We start from the raw sequence: 25,065 nt of genomic DNA on the forward strand, positions 1-25,065 counted from the left end.
TGGAATCCGTGAGGAATTGAGGGAACTCCTCAATTTTTAAAGGCACGTGTATGGTAATTTCTGTGTTTTCTAAAGTAACTCAAGCATTTCCTCCCCAAACCACCAATTTGATGTAGTGCAACTGTAGCCTAACCACGAGTTTGACACTAAATATTCTTCGTAACTTACTTTGTACACTAATATGCCAGTACGAGCGAGATGCATAAACAGTAAGTTACGCACACGATAACGAATATATCAATGTCAAACTCGTGGTAAGGCTACTGATAACTTCCCTCGTATGTGTATTATGATTTTTGATGTAGGTAGTGTTGGAAACAACCAAAGAGACTGAGAGGTGAAGGTAGAGGGTATTAGTGTTTGGGGGGTTTGAGGTTGGGGGTTGAGGGGAGGTGAGTTGATGGGTCGGGGACTGAGGGGTTGGGAGTTAAGGGATTGGGGGTTAGGGTTAGGAGTTAAGGGGTCTGGGGTTAGGGGTCGGGGAATGGCGGTTGAAGGGTTGGTGGTTTAGGGTCGAGGGGTTCAGTGATCAGGGGTTGATGTGCTGTGAGGTTGAGTGATCGGGGGGTTTGAGGGATTGGGTCAGTAGCGGGGCGGAGAATGGATTTAGTGAAGGGAATGATTTCCCAGACGGACTCGAGGAAAATTCTGATTATTTAATAAAGTTTACGAATTTACAGTTAAACATGATTATGTTCTTCATTCATGCGTCACGCTCTTAACAATGTCTTAAAACTAAAAATGGAAAAATAAAAACTTTTATAAAAAAAAGATAAACCGACTTCAAAAAGGATGAAATAAAATATTATCCTTTTTAGGGTTCCGTGTTTAAGTATATGCGTTACCAACTGATATGTCTGAAGTCGGTGCCAAGCCAAGTACTCCAAGTAGTAACAATACCATTCAAAAATAATCAGCTTTATGTCTATAAATCCCATTACAACTGTACAAATATTATAAACGTAAAAGCAATTATGTCTGCCTCTTTGTTACCTTATCATGGCTAAACAACTGAACCGCTTTAGCTGAAATTTTGCATGAAGGTTCCTTGAATTGTTTTATATTTTGAAATGTAGTCCTCTGGATAAGCGACAGAAAATAACTCGGTCCCAATCCAATCCCACACTTGCGTGCTATGACTGTTCAAGAATTAGTTAGAAATGCTGTTTAAAAAAATACGACTACAAAACGTATTAGATTTACACTAACGTGCCGACAAGCATGGTACGAACTGCGCCAAGAAGGTTCAACCGTGTGTTCTGTTCTGAGGTGTACAGAAAGTTCGTTTATTGTCGTCGTGTAACGCTGCGTCTTACATAGGCGAACACTCGCGAACGCGAAGCTAAACGGCACAGCGCAGCCGGCCCAAGGCGTTCGCGTTCGCAACGAGATCGCCCACGTAGGACACTTCTATATAGGTATCAAAGGATTAATTAAGGCGCCGTGCCGCGCCGCTTCGCATTCGCGTGTTGTTCGCCTACGTAGTACGCTGCGTTAGGTAATCCAACGTACATACTTATATGGCCGCATCTTTATCGAATTGCACCAAAATCACTATAAATATATGGTTTAAAATTTGGCTTGGCACCGACTTCAAACATATCAGTTGGTAACGCATATACTTAAACACGGAACCCTAAAAAGGATAATATTTTATTTCATCCTTTTTGAAGTCGGTTTATCTTTTTTTTATAAAAGTTTTTGTTAAGGTGAAGTAATTTATCAACACGTGAATTACCTAAAGCTATTTAAAAATATTTAATTCACTGCGGTTTCACTCACTATTATTTTTAGTCGCTTTTGGCGACATGTGTCTCACGATAGTTTAATTTCGATTAAGCTATTTTACTGCTATTTAATACTATCCGTTTTATATGTGACGTATGTAGAATTATTGTCTGGCAAACACAACTTGTCATTCAGTAAGAACCAGGAAAATTATACTCATTCCTTTCTTTTGGGTGCTTCGGACAAATACAGTACGATTCTCTCTGTCTATGTTTGAAATGAGACAGCCTGTGCCAAACTATACATATATATTCATATAGTTATTCACCGTCACAGGCCTGTCATAAGGATTCCAAATTTGAGACCAACCGAACGAAAGTGTTCCTAACTAAAAACATACTATTATAAATAAATAACATAATATCATTCCCCCTTTTAGAATTTGTTTTCAGAACTTACCTAATTACTTTCTAGTAGGTAGTAGGTACTAAGGGTATGTCAGAAGCTAGGCCACGAACAGAGAGACGGACGGGCATTCATTGTTGAGTAAAAGGATCATAAATTAACCCAATACTACATAAATATTTAAAGAGCGCATACAATGTTGAGTATGAATATAAAAACGTTAGTTTTATATAATACATTAGCAGTAGTCGGGTTACATTTAGGTCAGCGAATTAATTAGAATGCATTAATCGGTAAGAATTGGTGAACGCGACACGTGTACCATTTCTTTTCCTTTTGTTTGTTATATTTATATTGCCAACCGAGAGCATTGTTCCCGGAATTTATGTAAATTAATAATATTTCTTCATAACGAACTTGTAATAAAATATATTTTAGTATTAGGTAATTTAGGCTATTTCTGTGGATATTGCAATACTTATAAAGCCATATAAATTATAAATAAAACAAACACAACAAGGATAATATCAAAATTTATTTGACGTTTAACATTAGTACGTACCTATAAAATCACCCATTATAAAAAAAAAATATAAAAATAACAATACATTTATCAATAGAATAACCATTAACAAAAACAATCATCAACATTATAAATTTCTAAACTGCCTGTGAAACGAACTTCATATTAAGGTGATTGTTTATTGTATACGAATCGCAATGATTGCGGTTTTCGAACGCTTCCAAGGCGGCGGGGTCTAAATATTTGTTAATGATAGTACTGCACTGCAAATTCTTTGGAGCTAGCGAGATACTACTTTGTATTTCATGAACAGAAATAGGTTGTTTTGAAAATCTTGCCATTGACTGCTGGTTAAAAGGATATCGCAGATTTGCTCGTAGAATAACAATTTTAGAACGCAACGTATGTGGTCTAACTCTATGATTTCTGGTCAACTCGATACGGTTGTACGCAGCTTTTAAATAGGTTCTTATGAATTGAGAAGTGTAAGGAGCTTGACCACGACACGTTTTAACACACAGTTCTACTTTACTCTGCCAATTTTTAGCCTCTTGTAATTGATCTGTAAGTTCTGGAATTCGATGACCTGTCATTAGAGAAGTCAAATGTTGCAAAACGGTATCCTGTAGTTTATGGTCTGACATTCCCTTTAAATTGATTTCCAGTGCAGTTTGAATGTCTTCGGGAGTTCCGCCAAGGCAGTAGACGGTGCCCGATAAACCTGCAAGAATATTTATGTTATGATTTGTCAGTTTTTCCTTTTTCCGACTCTCTGATCGTCTGTATCGCATCTCTACCCTCAATCTTAATTAAGTCAATCAATTATTTCATGCATCCAAACACAAAGTAATTAGAAGTTTTTTTCCTAGAAGTCCTTAATTTTTTTGCTTGTTTGACTAAGTAGTCATAACAAGTTTTAACTGACGTTTAGGATACGAATGTCTAAATAAACTTTACTTTACAGTTCCGGTCAAAAGCTTAAGTTCGCCCTTTATTTTCGGTACAAATGAGTAATTTTGTGCGATATTTTTTTGCATTTCAGATGTCGAAATTTGTTTCCAACTGATCCGTTATTGTTTCCGGAGATGTGTTTAATTAGTCAGACACAATTTACGTACATTTCTAAACAACTCATTCCCTAAAATCTTATAGGAACGTACAGTACGTTAATATGATAATATTGATAGTGTATGTGCAAGTTTTGTCAATTGAATTTTCCCCTTATCTGGTAGAATATTATTTGTCAGAAATACACTTCGCATAACACGTATCGCAGAAAACTTTTAGTTGAATGATAATTTCGCATAAATATAAATGTATACTTGCCATAATAGTCATTTCGCATAATATTAATTTGGCAGAATTTTCTATGTGGGTCAGGTTAGGGTTTTCTGCCAAATAATGTTATGCAAAAATAAATTCTGCAAAGTATTTTTGTGCGAAAAGCAGTATGCGAAAGGTAATTCTACCAAACGACATGTCTGCCAAGTAACATTATGCAATACAAAAATATATCAAAAAACTTTCTGCAACACAATAGGGAACCAGTGGAACCACATATTTATTCAGCTATGCTATGCAGAGACAGACTTCCGAGGCTTATATCATATCTCACAGAGCTTACTCACTTAGCTTAGCTTAGTTCAGTTGCTACGCCACAAACGGTCACAATTAATACAATGTTAATTGCGTAATGGTATTACTTACCATAGCTTTCTAATATAACTGCCATCTCCAAAGCTACCAATACTCCCATTTCATACCCTAATAAGTAGAAAGTTTCCTTGTTTTTCAATCTCTGCACCATTATCTAAAAATATAAAAGATTTTTAACGACCACACAAAATTACGCATTTACTGGAAATATTAGTAAATAACTAGAGGTAGACTTTTACTTACATTAACTAGTTTTTGTGCCAATTCTGGGACATTGGTGTACATGTCATCGATACTTGGATTAAGGACTGCCGCTGGCATTTTCAGTCTTTCGCACAATACATTAAACCTGTTATGGTAACCTTCGACACCTGGGATTATGTACAGGTGGGGATTGCTAGTATCGATGTCACCTGGGTTCTGGAGAAAAATAATTCTGAAGTAACAAATAATAAACCCAATACCTCCTAATTTCGTGCATATAAACCAGCGATGTTATTTTTTTAGGGTTCCGTACCCGTATTACTAAGATTTCGCTATCCGTCTGTCACCAGGCTGTATCTCATGAACCGTGATAGCTAGACAGTTGAAATTTTCACAGATGATGTATTTCTATTGCCGCTATAACAACAAATACTAAAAACAAAATAAAATAAATATTTAAGTGGGGCTCCCATACAACAAACGTCATTTTTTTTGCCGTTTTTTGCGTTATGGCACGGAACCCTTCGTGCGCGAGTCCGACTTGTACTTGGCCGGTTTTTTCTATTTATTTATTCATTTAAAGGGATAAGTTCGCCTTTGTACTTCTTACTAAATTGTAAGTATGTTATTATTTATGTATTTTTTGTACAATAAAGAGTTTACTACTACTACTACTATTTAATTAAATATAGCCCATTAATGTAAGCATAGCCTAACTACACAAAATGCTACATACATATTTATTTATCCTAAACAAAATTCATTTAGCCGTCACATGTCATAATGTCAGCAGCGTTGTAAATCTAACTCACCGTTCCTAGGCTCGGCAGAAGAGTGGTCATAAGCACAAAATCTGCTGATGTCACCAATTCGTCTGCTTCAATTGCGTTGAAATATGCTCCTAGTCCAAGGTCTTCTTTGCTGGTATCCGTAAAATGCTCTTGAAGCTTTTTTAACCTAGGAATAGTTATCACAAATAAGAGACAGTTACTATACGAGTCCGGTATTATTATAGTCTCATGAGGAATTTAGATCCTCTTTAATCCACTATGGTCTTCTGCAAATGACGACAAATAGCTCCCAAATAAATACAGAAAGAAAAGATACTTTACCTATTTTTTATTTTATTTAAAAGCTTATTTCCATTGTGACACTCGTGGTTTGTACGAGTATGTTATCAAAACAAATAGTACGTACTTTTTAATTGTCATTCCAGGAAGAGATTCCTTGGGTAAAACAATATTAAGTTTTTCTTCGAGTAAATGGCACAGCTCCTGTGCTCGTCCTTGATCAAGGCCTACTTGCTCTAAAGTTGAGCGCGGATCCGTTGTACTTGTAATCCGGATACCTAAAATCCAAAGCGGGGGACTTATTTTAAGAAGAAGTATAAGTATTACCAACTGCACTCCATGATATAGCATGTATGAGAATAAACTGTCAGGTTCTTATTGTATTGAGCTCGTCGTTTGTCGCTTGCATGCTTTTATAGATCAGTAGGTATAAAACTTAAAAGTGCCGTAGAAAGAATTTTTGAAAAATTTGTAAATCACTTGGTATTCATTGATTTAATTATTTAGTAGGTATAAGAAAACGTGAACTTTACATAAGTAAATTAGGCTATAAGAGATATAAACAGTCAGACATTACCTGGTAAAAGAGAAACTTCCTCAAATAAAGTGCGCTGTGGCCCAGTTTGTGCGTAACCAAAAACAACAGGATGTTTACTACATACGGCCTTTTCAATTATGTCAACGGCAACTTGCACTTTTAGCTTTTGATCAGCTGCAATTTTATGACTTGTGTGTCCAATTTCATCGAACTAAAAGCAGTATAAATGATTTGTTTAGTCAGTAATTATTGATAAGCATGACACTGTTCTGTTCGTCCAAACAAATATTTACCTCATCCATATTTTGTAACTGTAATGAGAGTGATGGCAGGCCATAAAATGCTCGGTCTTCACATATTTCTTGTGCAAAGTGATGCCTTTCACTTATTACTGTAAAAATTCTATAAAAAGAATACCATTAAGATAGATACTTAGTTAAAATAAAACCCGTCGATGTTTTTACTATTTTGTTTAATACTGACCTCATTAAAGGAAATAGTTCTCTTGACATCGTATCTAAAGATTTAATAATAGATTTCGTCGTTGTTGATTGATCACTGCTTGTTATGAAGAAAAAAGATTCAACTGCCCCAATTTCATTGCTGTCTTGCAAGAATTTAGTCATTTCCTCATTACTCCAAATATCATTAAATACGGTTTCTACATGTATACCTTGTTCGCGCCATCCACTGCAAAAATTGTTGAAATTGTGACTGATTTCTTATTTTCAGATGTGTAGCAAGCTGTTTATAGTGTTTTACTATATTGAATACTACTATAAATATAATCTGTACCCGCTAAACGAAACTTTTCACCAATTAGCGAAGGTTCCGGAAAAATCCTGATTATGTTAATAGTCGTAAAATTTATACAAGCTAAAAGCATCACGGATGATGGATAAGAATGTCATCATTGTCCACTAACGCTTACGTTGTTTTAAGATTGATGTAACCTGAGGGTCGCGGTAGGTACAAGCGGAGCTTTTGAGCTCCGCGACTAATTAGTCTGTCCGCCACATGCAAGCACAGCACATCTTCATCGCTTATTAGCAACTGCTGGTGGTCGTGTGAGCAAACAAGTCTGAAAGAGACGGTCGGCGTTAGTTGACTATTTTATAGTAATATTAAAACTACTTAATGACTTACGTTTTATAAATAATGGTTACTAAATCAAGTAGCACGTAGGTATAATAACAAAGAGAGTGTATAGAGAGTTACTGTCATAGTAAATTATGTAGTCACAGTAAATTTACTGCCATCTATCGACACAGCATTTAAACTAAAATTGATTTTTTATTATTATTTTCCATTTTTTTAGAAAGCCATATGACTGACCTGTTCTTTCACTGTGTTAAAATTGTTAAAGTTAAATTATTAAAACGGTGTCGCCAACGCCATCTAGACGAGTATAGGCCAAAGGTATGGCGCCATCTATTCGAGTATAGCTTTTTCTTGGTTTCCGAGGCAAGTTTTTTCCTTAGGCTTTACTTATCTTATCAGAAATCAGAAACATTTATTGTTCAAACTGTGTGTGTGTGTGTGTGTTATACGGAGTTACATACCTATATATCTTTGATAACAATACGATGATTTAATTCCCATGCCTACGCTTCCAATTATTTTTTCCCTTCCAAACCAGGTTTAATCTAGATCATCATATGCTTATTCTGTCATAGTGCTCCGTACATTATAAATTTCAAAGAAGTGTTAAAATGCACAGTAATACCTAGGTTGCGCTAGTGAAGTAACAGGAACATCCTCGTCAGCAATGCAAATCAGCACTCGGCCGCGATGATTGCTTGCCGCCACCAGTCTAAAGGCGCGTGATACTTCTTGGGGCGAATACGTAACGCGAGATAGCGGGCGGACGTATCCTTCCGATATGCCCTTGGCCACCAATAAATGCAGTTTCTTAAAAAAAAGGTTATACCTTAAAATCAAACTCATTCGAGATGACCAGGCCCCTATTTTACCACGGCTACAATTGTCAGTGACATATGTCGAGCGACATTTGTCATGCAACAGGTGACTTTTACAATTTTATAATTATATATTTCTACTATGTCATATGTTGTGACAATTGTCGCTCCTGTCACCGATGTGAAATTGGGGCCAGGTTGCAGTTAAATTGATGTAAGGCTTGGAAAGATATGTTGTACCTTCAACTGTCCCATATTACGGCTTTCAAAGATTTCCATAACATCTATCGGCACGTATGACCTTGCTTTGGTCATATTAAACATCCCATAAGTGAAGTTATCTCGTGTGTGTATTTGAACAGTATCAAGAGTTGTCCCGAAAGAACTGCAGCAACTTAGAGATGCCTGTCGGATAATAAATTAAATTAATAAATATAAATAAAGTATGTTTGTAGATGCACATTCTATTTTGAAGGTTACATACATTTTTGAGTTGTCCTTTTAAATTGTTAATGACAATATGACAACCTCTTCCACCAGTTGCATTTAAAATCATATCAGAGAAAGAACCATCTCGAGAATTCCCGATATGACTTGCTGAAAATCATTAACAGATGAAAATCCTCAAGTAGTCAATCCGCAATCCAAAAGTAAACAAAAAATGGCATAACTGGACATATATAAAAATACCTTTGAGCTCTGGGAACAGCTGTTTCAAAAACTTTTTTTTGCTAATATCACTTACGGTCGTGAAGACCTCACAACGTTTGGCTAGAGCTATGGAGATAGCTGCCTGTCCGAGTGCGCCTGCACCGCCGTGTATCAACACCCGCATTCCTTCGCGTATTTCCGTTTTCATAGTCTAATTCATACAAAAAAATACGTTGTTAGAATGCACATGTTTCTCAATATACAATAGTAACGTTGTCCATGATCTGACATACATACATATACATCATCATCTTCCTCGCGTTATCCCGGCATGTTGCGATGGAGCCTGGGGTCCGCTTGACAACTAATCCTAAGAATTGACGTAGGCACTAGTTTTACGAAAGCGACTGCCATCTGACCTTCCAACCCAGAGGGGGAACTAGGCCTTGTTAGGATTAGTCCGGTTTCCTCACGATGTTTTCCTTCACCGAAAAGCGGCTGGTAAATATTAAATGATATTTCGTACAAAAGTTCCGAAAAACTCATTGGTACGAGCCGGGGTTTGAACCCGCGACCTCCGGATTGAAAGTCGAACGCTCTTACCGCTAGGCCACCAGCGCTTCTAGACAAGATAGATAAGAATACTCACAAGGCAATAAAAAGCTTGCAGATAAGGCAAGGGAACTGTAGCTGCGTCTTCTAAACCCCAATGATCGGGTACCGGCCATAATAATTCCAGCTGAGCGGTCACTTGATTGCGTATAGATCCATCCCGCGCTATTCCAAAAACACGTTCTCCCCTAAAATGTTAATGAAACGACATATTGATTTGTTATGAACATTCATAAAGTTTATTTCTAGTATTAAAAAACTAAAATACCTGTTTGTTATTCCACTGAAGTCAAGTCCATATCCATCATTTTCATTACTAAGAGGAATTTCTGCTCGAGCCCTTTTGACATCATAAGTATTGACTGCTGCATAATACACCTAGATGTAGAAAGTATTTTTTTTTAAATATGTTTTTTAAACAAATCATCATATGTATCAGCTTTTTGTATCTACGTATATTGTATACCTTGACTGAAACTCCCCCGCTAACTTCAGGAACATCCACCCAATTTAGAGAATCTAGTCTGCCGATTTTTGTACTCCCTAATGCTACTGTTTGCTTTGAAGTAACATTTGCTGGCAAAGGAATGTAGTATTCTCCGCCCCACTGGCCCTTTTAAAAATTAAAAACGTTATTTTGTTAATTGTATCTATAGATAAGTTTGTAATTTGATTTGGTATTTTTAATCATATTTAACTTACGTGGTTTAAAATATTGTAGGTCAAGTCAAAGATTGGCAAATTATCTAGCTCTGGATCGGATACTACCGTATCTTTATGGTTAACAATCGCAACATTGATATTGCGGTTGCAAAGTTTCTTCTGTTGTTTAATTATTTCTTTCATGCCTAATGGTGGAGGATTAGACGCGAGAATAAAGAGTTTATTTTGAGGTGGTAATTGTGAGCATGTAGCCTGTAAGAAGTCAATTTCCGAAGAATTGCGGACGGTCATAGCTGCACTGGAAGTGTTCTCTGATGGTCTCCAAAGAGCTAATTCTATTTTCTTTTGTCCTTGGCCTCTCACACACACTGGTCTGTAGACGGTAGCTGGATATAGATACTCAGTCTCAACCCCAATGCTCACAATGAAGGTGTTTGCTGGTAGGCAGTGAAACAGGACTTCAAATATCTTAAAATAATAAAAATAAATCGTTATTTATTTATTTATAAATGGTTTCTATTTTAAACTTAAGGTACATGTTTGACATTTAAAGTGGGTACGCATTATTAAACTAGGTTTTATAAAGGGGTTCCCCTCATCTGGCATAATATTGTTTGTCAGAAATACACTTCGCATAACACGTATCGCAACTATCGCAGAAAACTTTTAGTCGAATGATACTTTCGCATAAATATATACTTGTCATAATAGTCATTTTGCATAATATTCATTTGGCAGAATTTTCAGTGAGTTAGCTTAGGGTTTGCTGCCAAATAATATTATGCGAAAACAAATTCTGCAAAGTAATATTGTGCGAAAAACAGTATGCCAAAAGTATTTCTGCAAACGATATTTCTACCAAGAAACAATACTTTCTGCAACACAATAGGGAACCATTATAAAGCTTTAGTTCAACTTCGCTGATCAAGTTCCAAGTGAAATTGATTTGATATTTCATGTTAAAACATTATTTATTTTTACAAAAGTAATGTTTTACTTACTTGTCTATCCGAAAGAAGATCGTTTAGTATTAGAACATCGGGTTTTTGACTAATTTTTTTTGCTGATAATATTTCAGTTTTCTGCACTCGCGTCAATTCATGTTTTATTTCCGGAGGACCGATTAGTAAATCTTGAATAGAATCAATTATTGATGGTTTGTTCCAAACTATATCCAATATGTTTATAGTCTTATCATACAAATTTTCCTTGATAATTTGCATAAAAATGTATAATGTTGTAAAGATCTGGAAAACCATAATAAGTAAGTAAATATATACCTACAAGTAAAGTCACATTCAAAACAAATCGATCGTTGAAAATGTAAAACGTACATCGGCATCTTCTTGCAGAAAGAATGGAAAGAATTGTAATGCTTTAAGGTCAGCAGCCTGCCGCATGATGTATGGTTTATCCATGTACGTAATTTTTTCCATTTTGATGCCGTCACACCTGCAATTTTACGTATTTGGTTTTATGTAAATAGTTGCTAAAAACAATTAGCAGTTTCCTTTATATAGAAATTTTCTTACCGCGTTACTTCTTGCAACTCATAGATTTTCACATCGATGCAATTTGGTTTATCAAAAGCTTGAGATTTTTGAAGAGATTTTATGTCTGGGCTTATGTTTAAAGTTTTTATACGTGTTGGTTGAGAAATGGCAGAATGTGACCGTCTGAGTGCATTTAATTGGAAAAGGCCATCAATAAGAGTTACCCAGTTATTGTCCCAAATCAGTTCGGCGTTTTCAAATGATAAGTCGGCTTTAACTATGCTTCGGAATTCCCCTCTGAAATAAAACAGGATTCCTTAATATAGTCTTTATGAAAACGCGCAAAAATATCTCTTATTTAATGTACTTACTTGTAGTCATATCCTTTTTCGTGAAGTAACTTATAAACGTCATGTGATGTTAATGTCAAAGAATCTTTTTCAGTTAATTCTAAATTAATGACTGTATGGGCAAGAGCAACGATATACCCTTCTGCAATCAAACCGTAGTCATAAAAGACCTGAAAATATAATACTTTGTGTCAAGACCTGCCAGATAACAAAAACCAATGGCACTGATTGGTTTTACAACCGATAGACTTACGTACCTCAAAGCGCCCAGTACCTTTCTGCAAAGTCACAGTTAAATGCAGAGCTTCTACATCTGTTAAACACGGTTGTACATGTAAATGTATGTTGCTCAGTTTCACTGGAAGGGAACGTCGTGGCTTGGACAAGGACATTGATAAAGTGTCCCAAACTAACACCAGAGCTGCAGCAAACGGGAATGATCTAGTTCCTAGAAAAGTTTAAGTATAAATATTTCCCGTTTTTAGCAAGGTTCTACAACCACTTTTCTGCTCTGTCTTCTTAAACTTATTTTATTATCCCTCTACATTTAAGCCTATTATTGATTAATGGGTACATACCCTCAATGACATGTCCGGCCAGATAGGTATATTCATCATCGTAAGTCGTGATTATAGGTTTATATACTGATGAATATGCACGATCCACAGGAACAAAAAGACACAATTTCCTTAAAAAATAAAAAATAAGTACCACTATGGAATTAATAACTTGTTTATTTAATTATGCCTGCTTAGTTATATATAAGCTTTTTATTTATTGGCCGTTCTTATGTCTAGAAATTAATAACCGTGCAAAATTTTAAAACCAAATATAAGGTATTTGAAATATTTATAATACCTTAATTCGCCTATTTAATAAAACGTAATGTGTTTATTTACCAATGATCAGCATATACCCATTCTATCAAATGAGATAGAGAGGGAGTTTCTGTCGACACCGGAAATTCTACTTGAGGGTATAAAGCCGCAATGTTGGCGTTATAACCATTCATATACAAACTGAAAATAATAAGCATTATGATCATACGAATATTAAGTCACAGAATCTTTAGGAGTTCTATATTAACAATGTTTAATAAAGAAGCATACTTTCCGATAGCTTCAAGAAGAAACAAAATGTTATTAGAGTGTCTTCGTTGCGTCAGAGGTATATGTTTACAGCTGACCGGTAAAGATCTCTTGAGGATCGCTTGTAAAAGTCCATGAGGAGCAATTTCCACCACCACGGCATTGTTTGGTATTAAGCGAGCAGTCTCTTCAAACAACACTGGACTCTGCAAAATATTTAATTATTGTGTTAGCATAATTGTTTACATACAAATATTAGAAGTATGACGGCAAAATTAACTCTTAGAAATTAAATTTCTCTATTCGCACCAGTAAGTTGTTCGTGTGATATTCTGCTGAAGAATACTTGGCAACATCTTCATGCCATCTGTTTTGTGGTACCGATGTGGAAACCCAACGTTCACTTCGGAGTTTGGGGGTTTTTATGGTCTCATTCAGGTAATTCAAAAGCCCAGGACCTGAAATTACGAGCATACTTATTAATTTATTGCATGCAAAGCATTTTAAGAATACATTGTACTGTGAATGATACGAGTAGGTACCTGCTTTAGCAATATATCGTGAATGGTACGCGATGTTAGAACATGGAACTTCCTTCGCGAAGATTCCTTTGGCTGTCAATTGAGCAACGAATTCGCGCATTACAATGGCGGGTCCTGAGATGGTACTGGACTCGGGTCCATTGTGGCACGCCACTTCGATCTCGGGCGGTAACATAGTTAAAATCTAAAAGACAACAAGTGTTTATAATAATCATAGGGAAATAATACACATAAATATCGTTTAATAAGTAAAGTAAAGATGTTACTAGTACAGATCCAGGGAAATTCAGTACAAAATCAGTTTCTACTCAGTCAACTTAGGAGTGGTCTGATTAGCAGTAAGTGTGGCCGCTTATTTACTTAGTAAGATATATAGACGTCTTGGAATTCACGAATGAATTTCACTAGTAGCTAATAGTTAATACTTATCGTTAGTGATTAGAATCCGTTCAGTTCACCTTTTCGTAACCAAGACCAACAGCAGCCATAGAGCCCACAATAAAAGACGTTTCCTGAGACACACGTCCTCTACAATACGCGGCTAAAATCATCTCTTCAGCTGTTAGACAACCGTCGGCGTATGCACACCCTAGTTCTCCGACACTGTGCCCTAGAAATACATAATTACGAGTATAAAAATTCGTTCTTTAATTTTGCGTTTACTAGTAATAAAGCCACAGCATAGTTAGTTACCTATAATTTTATCAGGAACCAGACCAATCAAAGTCAAAACATCAGTAAGGCCTATTTGAACGGCAGCAATTCCAACGAAGGAATGCAGGATGTTATCATAGATATCTTCTTCTGGAGACGTCAGTATACGAATGATATCCACGCCTTTAGGTTCGAGAACTTTCCGGCAGCTGAAAAGAATATAGACAACAAACTTATAAACGTTATTTTAATTTATAGGAAATGCTTAGATAACGGGAGAGGTGATGTATAATGATGATAATAACAATAACTGTGAGTTGCTGACCGTTCGATAGCAGCTGCGAAGACCGGTATGCGCATAAGCTGCGCGCCCATGCCGACCCACTGAGAGCCCATACCGCTGTACACGAACCACAGTGGCCGCTGCGCGTCGTCATAGTAGTCTGCTTTTTCACGGAGCGCTATGGTCTCGTTTTCTGCATTTGTTGCTGTAATTAAGTAGGTACTAATCGTTATTACCCGGCTGGCCAATACTACCTTTTTAACTTATTGCGTGGGCAATACTAGAAGTTTCTATAATGAGCTACTTAAAGACCACGCAGTGAAAGAAAACGTTTAGTTATTGTTTGAAAATATGTTTAAGGTGGTTCGATTTTCATACAAAATTCAATCTGCTTTAATTAAGGCACTACACACTATTACTACACAAATATTTGCTCATTTATCTACTTTCGAATATTCGTTTGCGCTAAATTAATAGAAAAACTTTGTTTCATACAGAAATCATACATAAATCAACGTAATTTTTTCATCAATTTTACGTATGTGTGTGTCACAAATGTCGTGTACAAATACGTTGCGTGCGGCGTTGCCACTCTATGACGTTGGCGACGTTGCCTGGCCGACCTGGCAGGATTTGCAGTGCCGTCATGTTTAGTCATTGTTTAGTGCATTTTTATTTGACAGTGTTGACACTGACACATAGGGTCATGTTCATTGTGACATCGATTTGTTTGTATAAATTGAAAATGATAGCATCGCAAAGAGTATAATAATATATGTAGCAACGTCTAAATCAAGTTACAAAAATCATCGGTGTTCTGGTCCGCGAAAATCCAGAAAAATTCAGACTCAATTGAAGCGGAATTCATGATGGTGAAGTTTCGTAAGGTAGGTACAGTTTCATTCCTTCATTGTACATTGTAATTTTCTCGTGCCGATCTTTTCAGAAAATAATTCTCACTTCTTCCGTAATGGTAGATATAAGCAGTGAACAATACCTATATAATGTAATTATTACTGTTTTGGTTGCCGAATAGTCAATGTGTCACTAACTCTAGGTTTTTTTTAGGTATTGTGCAAAATGAAGAGGCATTCTTGAAAATAAAATGTTTTCCTTCATTAGCCAGAAAAAATCAGGACATCCTCACTGCAATAAAGTAAAATAAAACATTTCCTGGGGATGAAAATTATGGAATTTTGTCTATGAATGAAAAACACAATTATTACTAGGTAAGTAAATGATAACTTTATTAGAATCCATATTGTTGCTTCATCTTTCTTCCATTAACACACACACACACACATTTCTCACATTAGAGATTTTGTGCTATCATGATATTATTTTTCTTTCAAGTACAGGGACAACTACGGATAACAAATATGAAAAAATGTTATTTCATTTGTTGTGTGAATCCATCTACACCAACAAGACATCCACTGCTGGACATAGGCCTCCCCAGGGATCTCCACAACGACTGGTCTTGCAAGACCGGCCAAAATATCGAGAAATAAATAATATAAATAAACATGATAAATATCCCGTTTTCTATAATAGTTATAATTAGAAGGCCATGCAATGTTGTTACTCACTGTACCTACTTGAATAAAAAAAAAATATATAAAAAAAGTTTTAATTTTATTTTACAATCACTACTTTATTATTAGTACATTACGATACAAGTGCGAAAAGTAGTAAATTGGCAACGAGTGGCGATAAATTGAAACACGACCGAAGGAAGTGTTTTAATCGACACGAGTTGCGAATTACCTTTTCGCACGTGTATTGTACAACGTTTTACAGTACATAATTATGGCCCTTTACATTTTCGACATATGCACGTATTGTACTAATTACCGCACTAGGGCGGTAACGTATATGTAGCACCATATGTACTAAAAAGTATTTTACAGTACATATGGTGCAACTTTCTCGCCCTAGTGCGTAAAGAGCACTTTTCATGCATATGTCGAAAGTTTAAAGGGCCATATGTACTGTAAAACGTTGTACGATACACGTGCGAATAGGTAATTCGCAACTCGTGTCGATTTAAAACACTCTCTGCGGTCGTGTTTTAATCTGTCGCCACTCGTTTCGAATTTTCTCTTTTCCGCACTTGTATCGTAAATAACTATTTCAAACTGCAAGGGTACGATGATAGATCTCAATTCAATATAATTTTGCAACATTTGGCATTATTAGGTTATAAATTGTATGGAGATGAAATCTATCATCGTACCCTTCCAGTTTGAAAAATACTATAGAGGCTGGGCAGTAAGGGATTGCTTTACTTGTAGAACTATATTTAGCGCTTTAAAAAAAAACTGATACCTGATACTTACAAACCTGGACTTCCTTGGGCTAGTGCTACTAAGAATCGTCAGTATTCTCCACCCTTTCTGAGTTGGAAGAACCCAAAGAGGTGAGATTTGTGAAAGTCAGGTTTTCAATATATGTGGCGTTTTCAACCAAACTATTTCCATAAAGCTTCAAAATGAAATCAACCTAATCGACAACCGACAATGTGGTACCTTTTAGTTCAAAACGTCACATATTTTTATAAAATGTTATAAACTAATTTATTAATAATAATGAATATCTGGGAGAAAAAGAAAACATAAGTAAAAACTCAAAAATGCTCGTTTTCCCAGAGATAAGACCTAGCTAGATCGAACCCCTTACAGCAAATTTCATCGAAATCGTTAGAGCCGTTTCCGATATCACTGAAATATATTTCGGTTATATCGGAATCGGACAAGAATAAAAGGTATAAGAAACATAAGATAACACAAAAAGGACAAAAAAAAGTACCCCTGACGTACCAGTCTCGAACCCGAATCCTTTCGGACGTATTTCCACGAACATACCGCAACGCCATTGCAGCATACTTACACTGCATGAAATTGTCTACTACAAGCAATCACGGAAACACTGTTTGCATGTGTGAGTAATAGTAGGAAATAGCATGACAGAAACACTCTGTCGACTTTAAAAGTGTTTTTTACACTAATGAAGTATTCAATGTTTATTATAATAGTTCAATATTTATGTAAAGAGTGCGCTAAACATACTTTTAAGTATACAGATACCAACACTATTCCACAAAAAAATAAAACCTGGAAATTTGCGAAAGTGACGCCATCTAGCGGGGTTTAAGCTTTGGGTAACCTAGTCGAACCACCTTAAAAAGGTCTTTTTTTGAGGTACAATAAAATTAGGTTCGTTGTGATGTGTATTTGAAAAATGCTGGCAGTTTGAAAATTGTACGTCGAGCGTTATTATAATTAAAACCCGAGAAATTTTACGCGTTAGAATTTAATACCACTTTCAATGTACCCTCAGTCGATAGCAAAGTTAGGTATACCACGCTTCGAGTATAATCTTATAATGAAGCCCATGTTTTATAAATGGACGTAATTTAGGGTAAAGGAGAAAATAAAATACTTACAAAATATTCCGAATCCTCGTGCCAAGTGTCCATTGATACGGTATTTGTGAATATTATGAAACAGAGCAATTTCCTCAGCATCAATTTTATGTGATTTGAAATTATCAATTAACTTTTGTACGGCGGATTCTATGCGGCCCGACATAGCAACCAAGTATGGTATCTCCGATTGATAACGCGAAAAATCCTGGAATAGTAAAATACAAAAGGAAGGTGTGACGACACATGTTGAATATTATATCTAAATCTAGTTAAATAGATAGAACATGAAAAATTTATAACAAAAAAAAAATTACAAAAATAATATAATGATAAAAAATTACTAGACCTCAATATTTAAGTTTTTTTTAAACTTCCAAATAGGAAAAGAATAACGGTATCATCGGTACTGTATGAAAATCCCATTAGGTACAGTCCTCTCGAGCTACTGCGCCCGAAACGGGCTACTTCGATGGAACATAACGCCTATAAGTCCGCCTTTGTACATTGTATATATTTATGTTCTTTTATTGTGTTTGTAATCTGTCTTATGTACAATAAAGTGTTTACATACATACATACATACATAACGACAATATTTCATTGCATGTTTAAGAAAATAATTGTTACTAAACTTTAGTTGAATTAAATATTGGTACTTACCTTGGGTCTGTAATGTCCTGCAAGTAGAACATGTCCATTGATCCCTGTGACCGACAGACCGTTGACGGCGGCGTAGGACCGGCGGAACCGCTGATGTTCAGCCGGTATGCGTATGCGACCGTCTTTAATCGCCTCTATGTCTTGTCGCGGAGACTCGCAATGCAGGTTTGCGGCTAACTCGCCTCTTTGATATGCCAGTAATACCTGCAAATAAAACTTGTATGGCGAACCACTGTCTAAAAACCAGCGTTGTACTAGTAATCATACAGGGTCATGATGATATAGGTTTTGGGTGCGGGAATGTTTTACACTAGCCAAAAAATTGGTAAAAACTGTAAAAACACCTACCTATTTTTAATTCATAGTTTGGTAATTATTTTACAATAAACAAAGTTAATACACGAAATCATTCATATTCATATACATATATTTATTGATAAAGCTAATTACACGTCCAGAGTACATAAAATAAAATTACAAAAGTAAACATCGTTTAAACTTAAAACCATAGCATACATATACGAGGGAGGAATGATAAGTAACTAGCCTAATAAGAAAAAAACTTAAGTTAGCGTGATAAAATCGATTTTATTTTTCGACATAGTATCCGTGTATTTCTAAGCATTTATTCCATCTTCGTCTAAAGCATTAATGCCCACCATAAAATCAAAATACTCTTCTACGGTGGCTATGACGTCATCATTTGTGGAAAATTTCTGTCCACCTAAAAAAGTTTTCAATTTAGGGAACAGGTGGAAGTCTGATGGTGCCAGATCAGGCGAATAAGGAGGGTGGGGCAGCAAATCGTAGTTCAATTTGATGATTTTTGCCATAGCTTTAACACAGGTGTGAACCCTAGCGTTGTCTTGATGGAAGATGTTTTTTTTTGGCTAAATCTGGTCGCTTTTTCCGAATACATTAATGAAGCTTATCTACAAGATTAGCGTAGTATTCTCCATTTATAGTCTGGCCTTTTGGGAGGTAATCTATCATTATAATTCCTTTTGCATCCCAAAATACGGAAGCCATCACCTTTCCTACTACTAAATCTGGATGTCCGGCTCCAAAAAAAGCCATGGTAGTATAGTCGGCGTTACTACCATGGCTTTTTTTGGAGCCGGACATCCAGATTTAGTCCACTGTTTTGATTTTGGTGTGTAGTGGTGAAACCATGTTTCATCTGTTGTTACGCAGCAACGCAAAAAATCAGCTTTATTTTTCTGAAAACGTTCCAAACATTCCTTTGAATTTTGCACCCGAATCCTCTTTGGTCATGCGTAAGCAATCGCGGCACCCAACGAGCCGATAACTTTCATTTTTAATTCTTCACTAAGGATATGATGTACCCGTTCTTTTGAGATGCCTATAGTGTCAGATATTTCAGATAGCTTCAATCGCCGATCTGCCAACCATATCATGTACTTTGGTCACAATTTCCGGAGTAGTGACGCTTTTTGGACGTCCGGGTCGGGCTTCATCTTGGACGCTTGTACGGCCACGTTTAAATTCAGCCACCCAGTTTTTTATTGCGGCGTAGGAAAGAACACAATCACCTAACACATTCTTCAATTCCTCATGGATATCAATACTCTTCATACCTTTCATGTAGAGGAACTTTATTACCGCTCTTTGTTCGATTTTCTCCATTTTGCAAAGAATTGACACAGCCAATTTTTAAATGATAGCAAATTTATAAAATATTCACGCCACCAAATTCAAATTAAAAACACAGTGCCAGAGACACAAATTTAAAAATAGAGCAGTTTTTTTATTGAAACTTTTTAAATAGCAAGGCTAATTACTTATCATCCCGCCCTCGTAGCTTAAAGCGAAAAACGGAAATACAATAATATGTCATGTCAGTCGTAATCATAACTTACAACAATTGTAAACTTGGTCACATAATACGCCCGATGTATGCTGATAATTTATTATTATGCTACGAACAAATTAAAATGATAGGATGGATGATGATGATTAAACCATTACTGCAAACTATGTTACCATAGTTTGCAGTAATCATCATTGGCCACAGCATCTTGACAGATGATTGTTGCAGCGACAGTTTATTAAGAAGAAGAGGTCTGTGCGCCATTGGAGATCGGAGGTGCGGCACATCTTTTCCTGTGGCTGTAAAGTCCAATCGCAGAACGACACTTTCTGCCACAAAGATCGCAGGTGAAACGCGAGTCTGTTGGTGGTTCCTGTGAAGCCTGAAGTCTTTTCTGCTTTAAATCATCGAGCCAGACTTCGCCATGCTTCGCTACGCCATCACGTAGAAGGTTACGCCACCCCGCTCTTTCAGGGACTTCCGTTATAAAGGGAGATTTATAATTGGATGTAGATTTTTATAAGCCATACCGTGAGTATCACAGAAATGAGATTGTGGTCTTACTTTTAATATAGCTGATGATCCAGACGCGGCTTCTGTATAACCAATATTGGACATGACACTGCCCAACAGCAAGGGGTTTGAGCGATCCTTACAAAATACTTCTTCTATTGCCTGTAACTCCGATTTGTCAGCCTCCGGTACGGCTGAAGTTACAAAAAAAGATTCATGGTCAAAAAGGATATAGGATGTAAAGGTTAACAAAGGTAGCTGATGAATTGTTTCGATAGCTGCATGGAATCACCGACCCTACGGAAGACTAGGGCTGGTTGCTAAGCTAGCATTATGCTCAGTTGGATCAATTTCGTGATGCACACTTAAATTTTTTTCCTCTCCCTTTTCTTGTCTGTACATGTTTGTGAATGTTATGAATAAATGTTTCTTATTTATTTTAAAGCTGTAAAAAGTTTACCTGCGCCGAATCCTTCCACATATTCTACTAAAGATGGTGGAATCCCAGCTTCGGTGTAAAAGTCTCGAAGAAACTTTGCAAGGCATTTGGGATCTCTTTCGAAGCCGAATTTGTTCATATATTCCTTGTTCTCCACTACACCATACTGAGTTTTTGCATAACAAAGCGAAGCGTAAACTCTAAAATGACAAATATATAAGTAGAATAAGTAGGTAGGGTTGTAAGGGACCTTATGGAAATACTTTCAACGAAAATTGTTTGTATATCCCGTCTATCTCGCTTATTTCTTTTATTCGTTTGGAACAGGCATAGATATTTAGAAACAAGTTTTGTATTGCAAAAAATATATCCACTAACCTTTTGCTGTCTTTATACTTTTGTAAAATGAAAACATTTATAGCTTCAGAGCACGACTGTCCATCCGCATTGTCGCCATAACACTTCATTTTCCCGTCTTCGTTGTAGGGTATTAATCTGTAACGCATTTACAGTATTACCTACTTTTATTATTTAATTTGTAATAATAATTTCTCGTAACCTTCTAAAATAATCAGAACTTCCAAAATCAGTACATTAAACTATTGGTAAACGTTCCACGTTGCCCCTGGAGTTTTTTTTAAATACCTCGTCGGTGGCAAACAAGCATACGGTCCGCCTGATGGTAAGCAGTCATCGTAGCCTATGGACGCTTGCAACACCAGAGATATACAAATTCCACTCGTTTTACTCGACAGCGCGACGGAAAGGGCAACATTCGTTAATTTAATTATATTTTTTTATAACTTTGGAATAGTCTTCAAAAAATGTCAATATTCTTTTATGATGAAACACCGTGGGACTATGTGTGATTGAAAATAATTAATTATTTATTATTATGTTAATAATGATGAAATTGATAATTCAATGAATACGGTAATCCGTATTTTTTGACATTTAGATTTTTATACTAGAAAGTTTCTAGACTAGTCTTTTTTATACAATTTTGGTGTTTGACGATCCTATTGACATATCTATAATAATTCAATGTTTTTAAGAACAATAATAACTGCATCAATACATTGCTCTGATATTTAGATTAAGGTAATATTTGTAAAACTTGACAATTTAAAAGTGCTTGATACTAGGCCTGTTTGAATAAAGAATATTTTGACTTTGACTGACTTTTGACTTAAAACCTTTTATTTATATATATTTAATCAAAATGATTCAACAAACCTTTGATAATGGATTATACTATGAGGATGCAGAAGTACTTTGCTGGCCCCAACGACTGCCGCATCACATACGCCCGTTGTTATGTCATTGTATGCCTTTTCAAACACCGACAGTGAACTGCAGCAAGATGCGTCCATTACCATTGATGGCCCTTTCCCATTCAGCCAGTATGATACACGGTTGGCTAACATTGCACGGTTGCATCTGTTAAAGAACATCAGTAATTATTTTTTTGAATGATTAGAAGATCGCATCTCTACAATAAGATCAATATCTATTTATTTATTTATTTAATATATGTATATTAGAGTAAGAATAAAAATGCGGAAGTCCATCTATTCGATGACTCTACGATGCTAGAGAGACTTACTTACACAGGATTACCTATACTTTCCTAATATTTAATCATTTGTTACATACAAAATAAAATAGAATTTGAACATACCTATAAATTTTATATGTACAAGTATATAATAAATATAAGATTCCTTAACTCACAAAATCTTTTTAATTTTAGATTAGTAGTTGTTAAATATTTATATAATGTGATTTTTTATAGAAATAAAGTTTTTGTAAACCAGAGATTTTGCAAAACGTGCATGCTCTAATGAAATGTATAAATTAAGTATTAAGAAACAAAACAAAAATTAAGTATAATCGGGATTCTTGATGTCAAACTGTAGAACCAAAATTTACTCACCCTAAAATTCCTAAGCCAATTTCAGTGTATGCGCAGCCTTTCTCTGATTCGGTAGCGCCGACGCCGATATACACTCCCACCCGTTGTGAGCTCAATTCTGCTGGACTAATTCCTGGAGTAAATAAAATGAAAATTATTTATTATATGGGAACTAAGGCGAAGAGCACACGTAGCGGCACACCGCTTCGCTTAAGTTATTGAACCGCTTTTAGGCTCATAATCCTAGTTATTAAACACGCGTGCCGGAACTTTCTTAAATTTGTCGAGTAGATTTTACAACACAGACTGGCGGGCGCCGGCGCCCCGCCGACCGCCTGCCGAGGCCCAGCCGGCCCGCCAGCGGCAGGGTGGAGGCGCAGCAGCCAGTATGACAGATTTTAGACTTTTGCTAACAGTTTTAACAATTAAAATTTGATTAATATGAGTTTCCGTATTTTCCTCGCAAGTGTGTTGAAAAAACGTCGTATGAAACGCGTGTGCATTGGTCATTACACACATCGCCTCGTATGTAATGACCAACGTAGCACATGCACTAGTATCACAATGTACTATTTAATCTCTTTTCATCCTGATCGTTCAAACATTACACAATGAAATAAAATAAACGTCTCTCCCAATAATCATCATGCACAAAGAAAATGGTTTCAATGTTACGTGAAGAATTCTATTTTTCCGCGCGGACAGCGCAAAAGTCTACTCACCAGCATCAAAAATGGCCTGGTAGGTATTCTCAAGCACTTTCCTCGCCATGGCGTCCAGCGTGTTGCCCATGCGGTAGTGCACCATAAAGAACTGTGCGTCGAACCGGTCCAGGCCCGGGATCCGACCGTAGTATTCGTGCAACTCGGGATGCTCGAAATGCCATCGAGGATCGTACTTTTGCACTAGGTTCTCCTATATCATCAAAATTAAAATTACACTGATAGTACAGAAACAGTCACAATTAGTTAGCTAAAAAAATTACTTAGAGACGGTGTTTTACGGTTAAGGAATTTGATTTCTATACCACTTCGTAGAGACAATAATATATGAGATCCTTAGCGGCCTCGGATTGTTAATGTAAGAAGGTATGAAATGACACATAAATAAAATTCGTTGACTGTACATCGAGCAACGGAGCGTTTCATAAATTGATTATTGATGGACAGCAAGAAAAACGAGTAAATTTGACGAATGAATCATTGGACATTGAATTTACAACAAGAAAATTACCAGAGTTCGTATCCCGTCATCTCGTCGTGGGCAATTTGAGAAGTATTAAGTACATGGAAGAATTTTTTAAAAGGCAATATTTACATTTAAATCAAAAAATCTAGAGCCCGTAATAATTGATTGTGGCAAGTTAAGTCTACTGCGTGATAAAGGAACTGCGCCGTCAGTTCGTATTCTTAAGTGTTCAAACGAAGAAATACGTTTCAGGAATTTGGTATGGCACGTCACGTCAGTTTAAATACCTGCTACTATTTTTTAGTTGTGTTTAAGTTAAGCTCGATACCCTGGAGCCAACAAAAGATGGAACAATTATTTTACCTTATTATACAGCTTCTCTGCAAATTCCTGGACGTTGAGACAGCCGGGCAGGAGGCCCGACATGCCGGTGATAACAACGGCGTCTGGTGCCGGCGGAGCGTCGCCCGGGACGGGCGCTGCGACCAGCTCGATCGTGGGTTCTTGCGGTACAGGCGCCATTGTCTGTCAGTTGAGTCTTGGTGTCAATTTGCACTGTGAAACATTTGATAAAAGATATTAATCGGAGGCAAGAGTTGAAAATAATGTTTTTTCAGGAAACTGCAAAAAAAATGTTTATAAAGTCTTCGTTATTTAATGACTTTATTATAAGTTCTGGCACATAGTGCCGTCATACCAGATTTTTCTAAATA

The 25,065-nt window shown here is 36.2% G+C and overlaps 1 protein-coding gene across 1 annotated transcript; it reads right to left on the reverse strand.

Moving 5' to 3' along the window:
* Positions 1-2,793: 2,793 nt before the first annotated feature.
* On the reverse strand, positions 2,794-24,874 carry LOC134750335 (fatty acid synthase-like). Its single transcript, XM_063685498.1, has 33 exons — positions 24,716-24,874; positions 23,887-24,079; positions 23,186-23,297; positions 22,486-22,689; positions 21,628-21,744; positions 21,271-21,449; positions 20,862-21,004; positions 18,467-18,670; positions 17,825-18,011; positions 14,422-14,584; positions 14,136-14,305; positions 13,901-14,052; positions 13,443-13,626; positions 13,210-13,358; positions 12,922-13,106; positions 12,712-12,831; positions 12,391-12,500; positions 12,070-12,260; positions 11,834-11,982; positions 11,304-11,421; positions 10,971-11,216; positions 9,773-9,919; positions 9,575-9,684; positions 9,344-9,494; positions 8,734-8,905; positions 8,528-8,640; positions 8,284-8,448; positions 7,851-8,035; positions 7,098-7,205; positions 5,329-5,473; positions 4,556-4,732; positions 4,364-4,466; positions 2,794-3,377 (listed from the first exon to the last, which is right to left on the reverse strand). The coding sequence occupies exons 1-33, from the start codon at positions 24,872-24,874 to the stop codon at positions 2,794-2,796; spliced, it is 5,595 nt and encodes a 1,864-aa protein (XP_063541568.1).
* Positions 24,875-25,065: the final 191 nt, after the last annotated feature.

This window comes from Cydia strobilella, chromosome 19 (assembly GCF_947568885.1).
Source record: "Cydia strobilella chromosome 19, ilCydStro3.1, whole genome shotgun sequence".
Classification (NCBI taxonomy): Eukaryota; Metazoa; Arthropoda; class Insecta; order Lepidoptera; family Tortricidae; genus Cydia; species Cydia strobilella.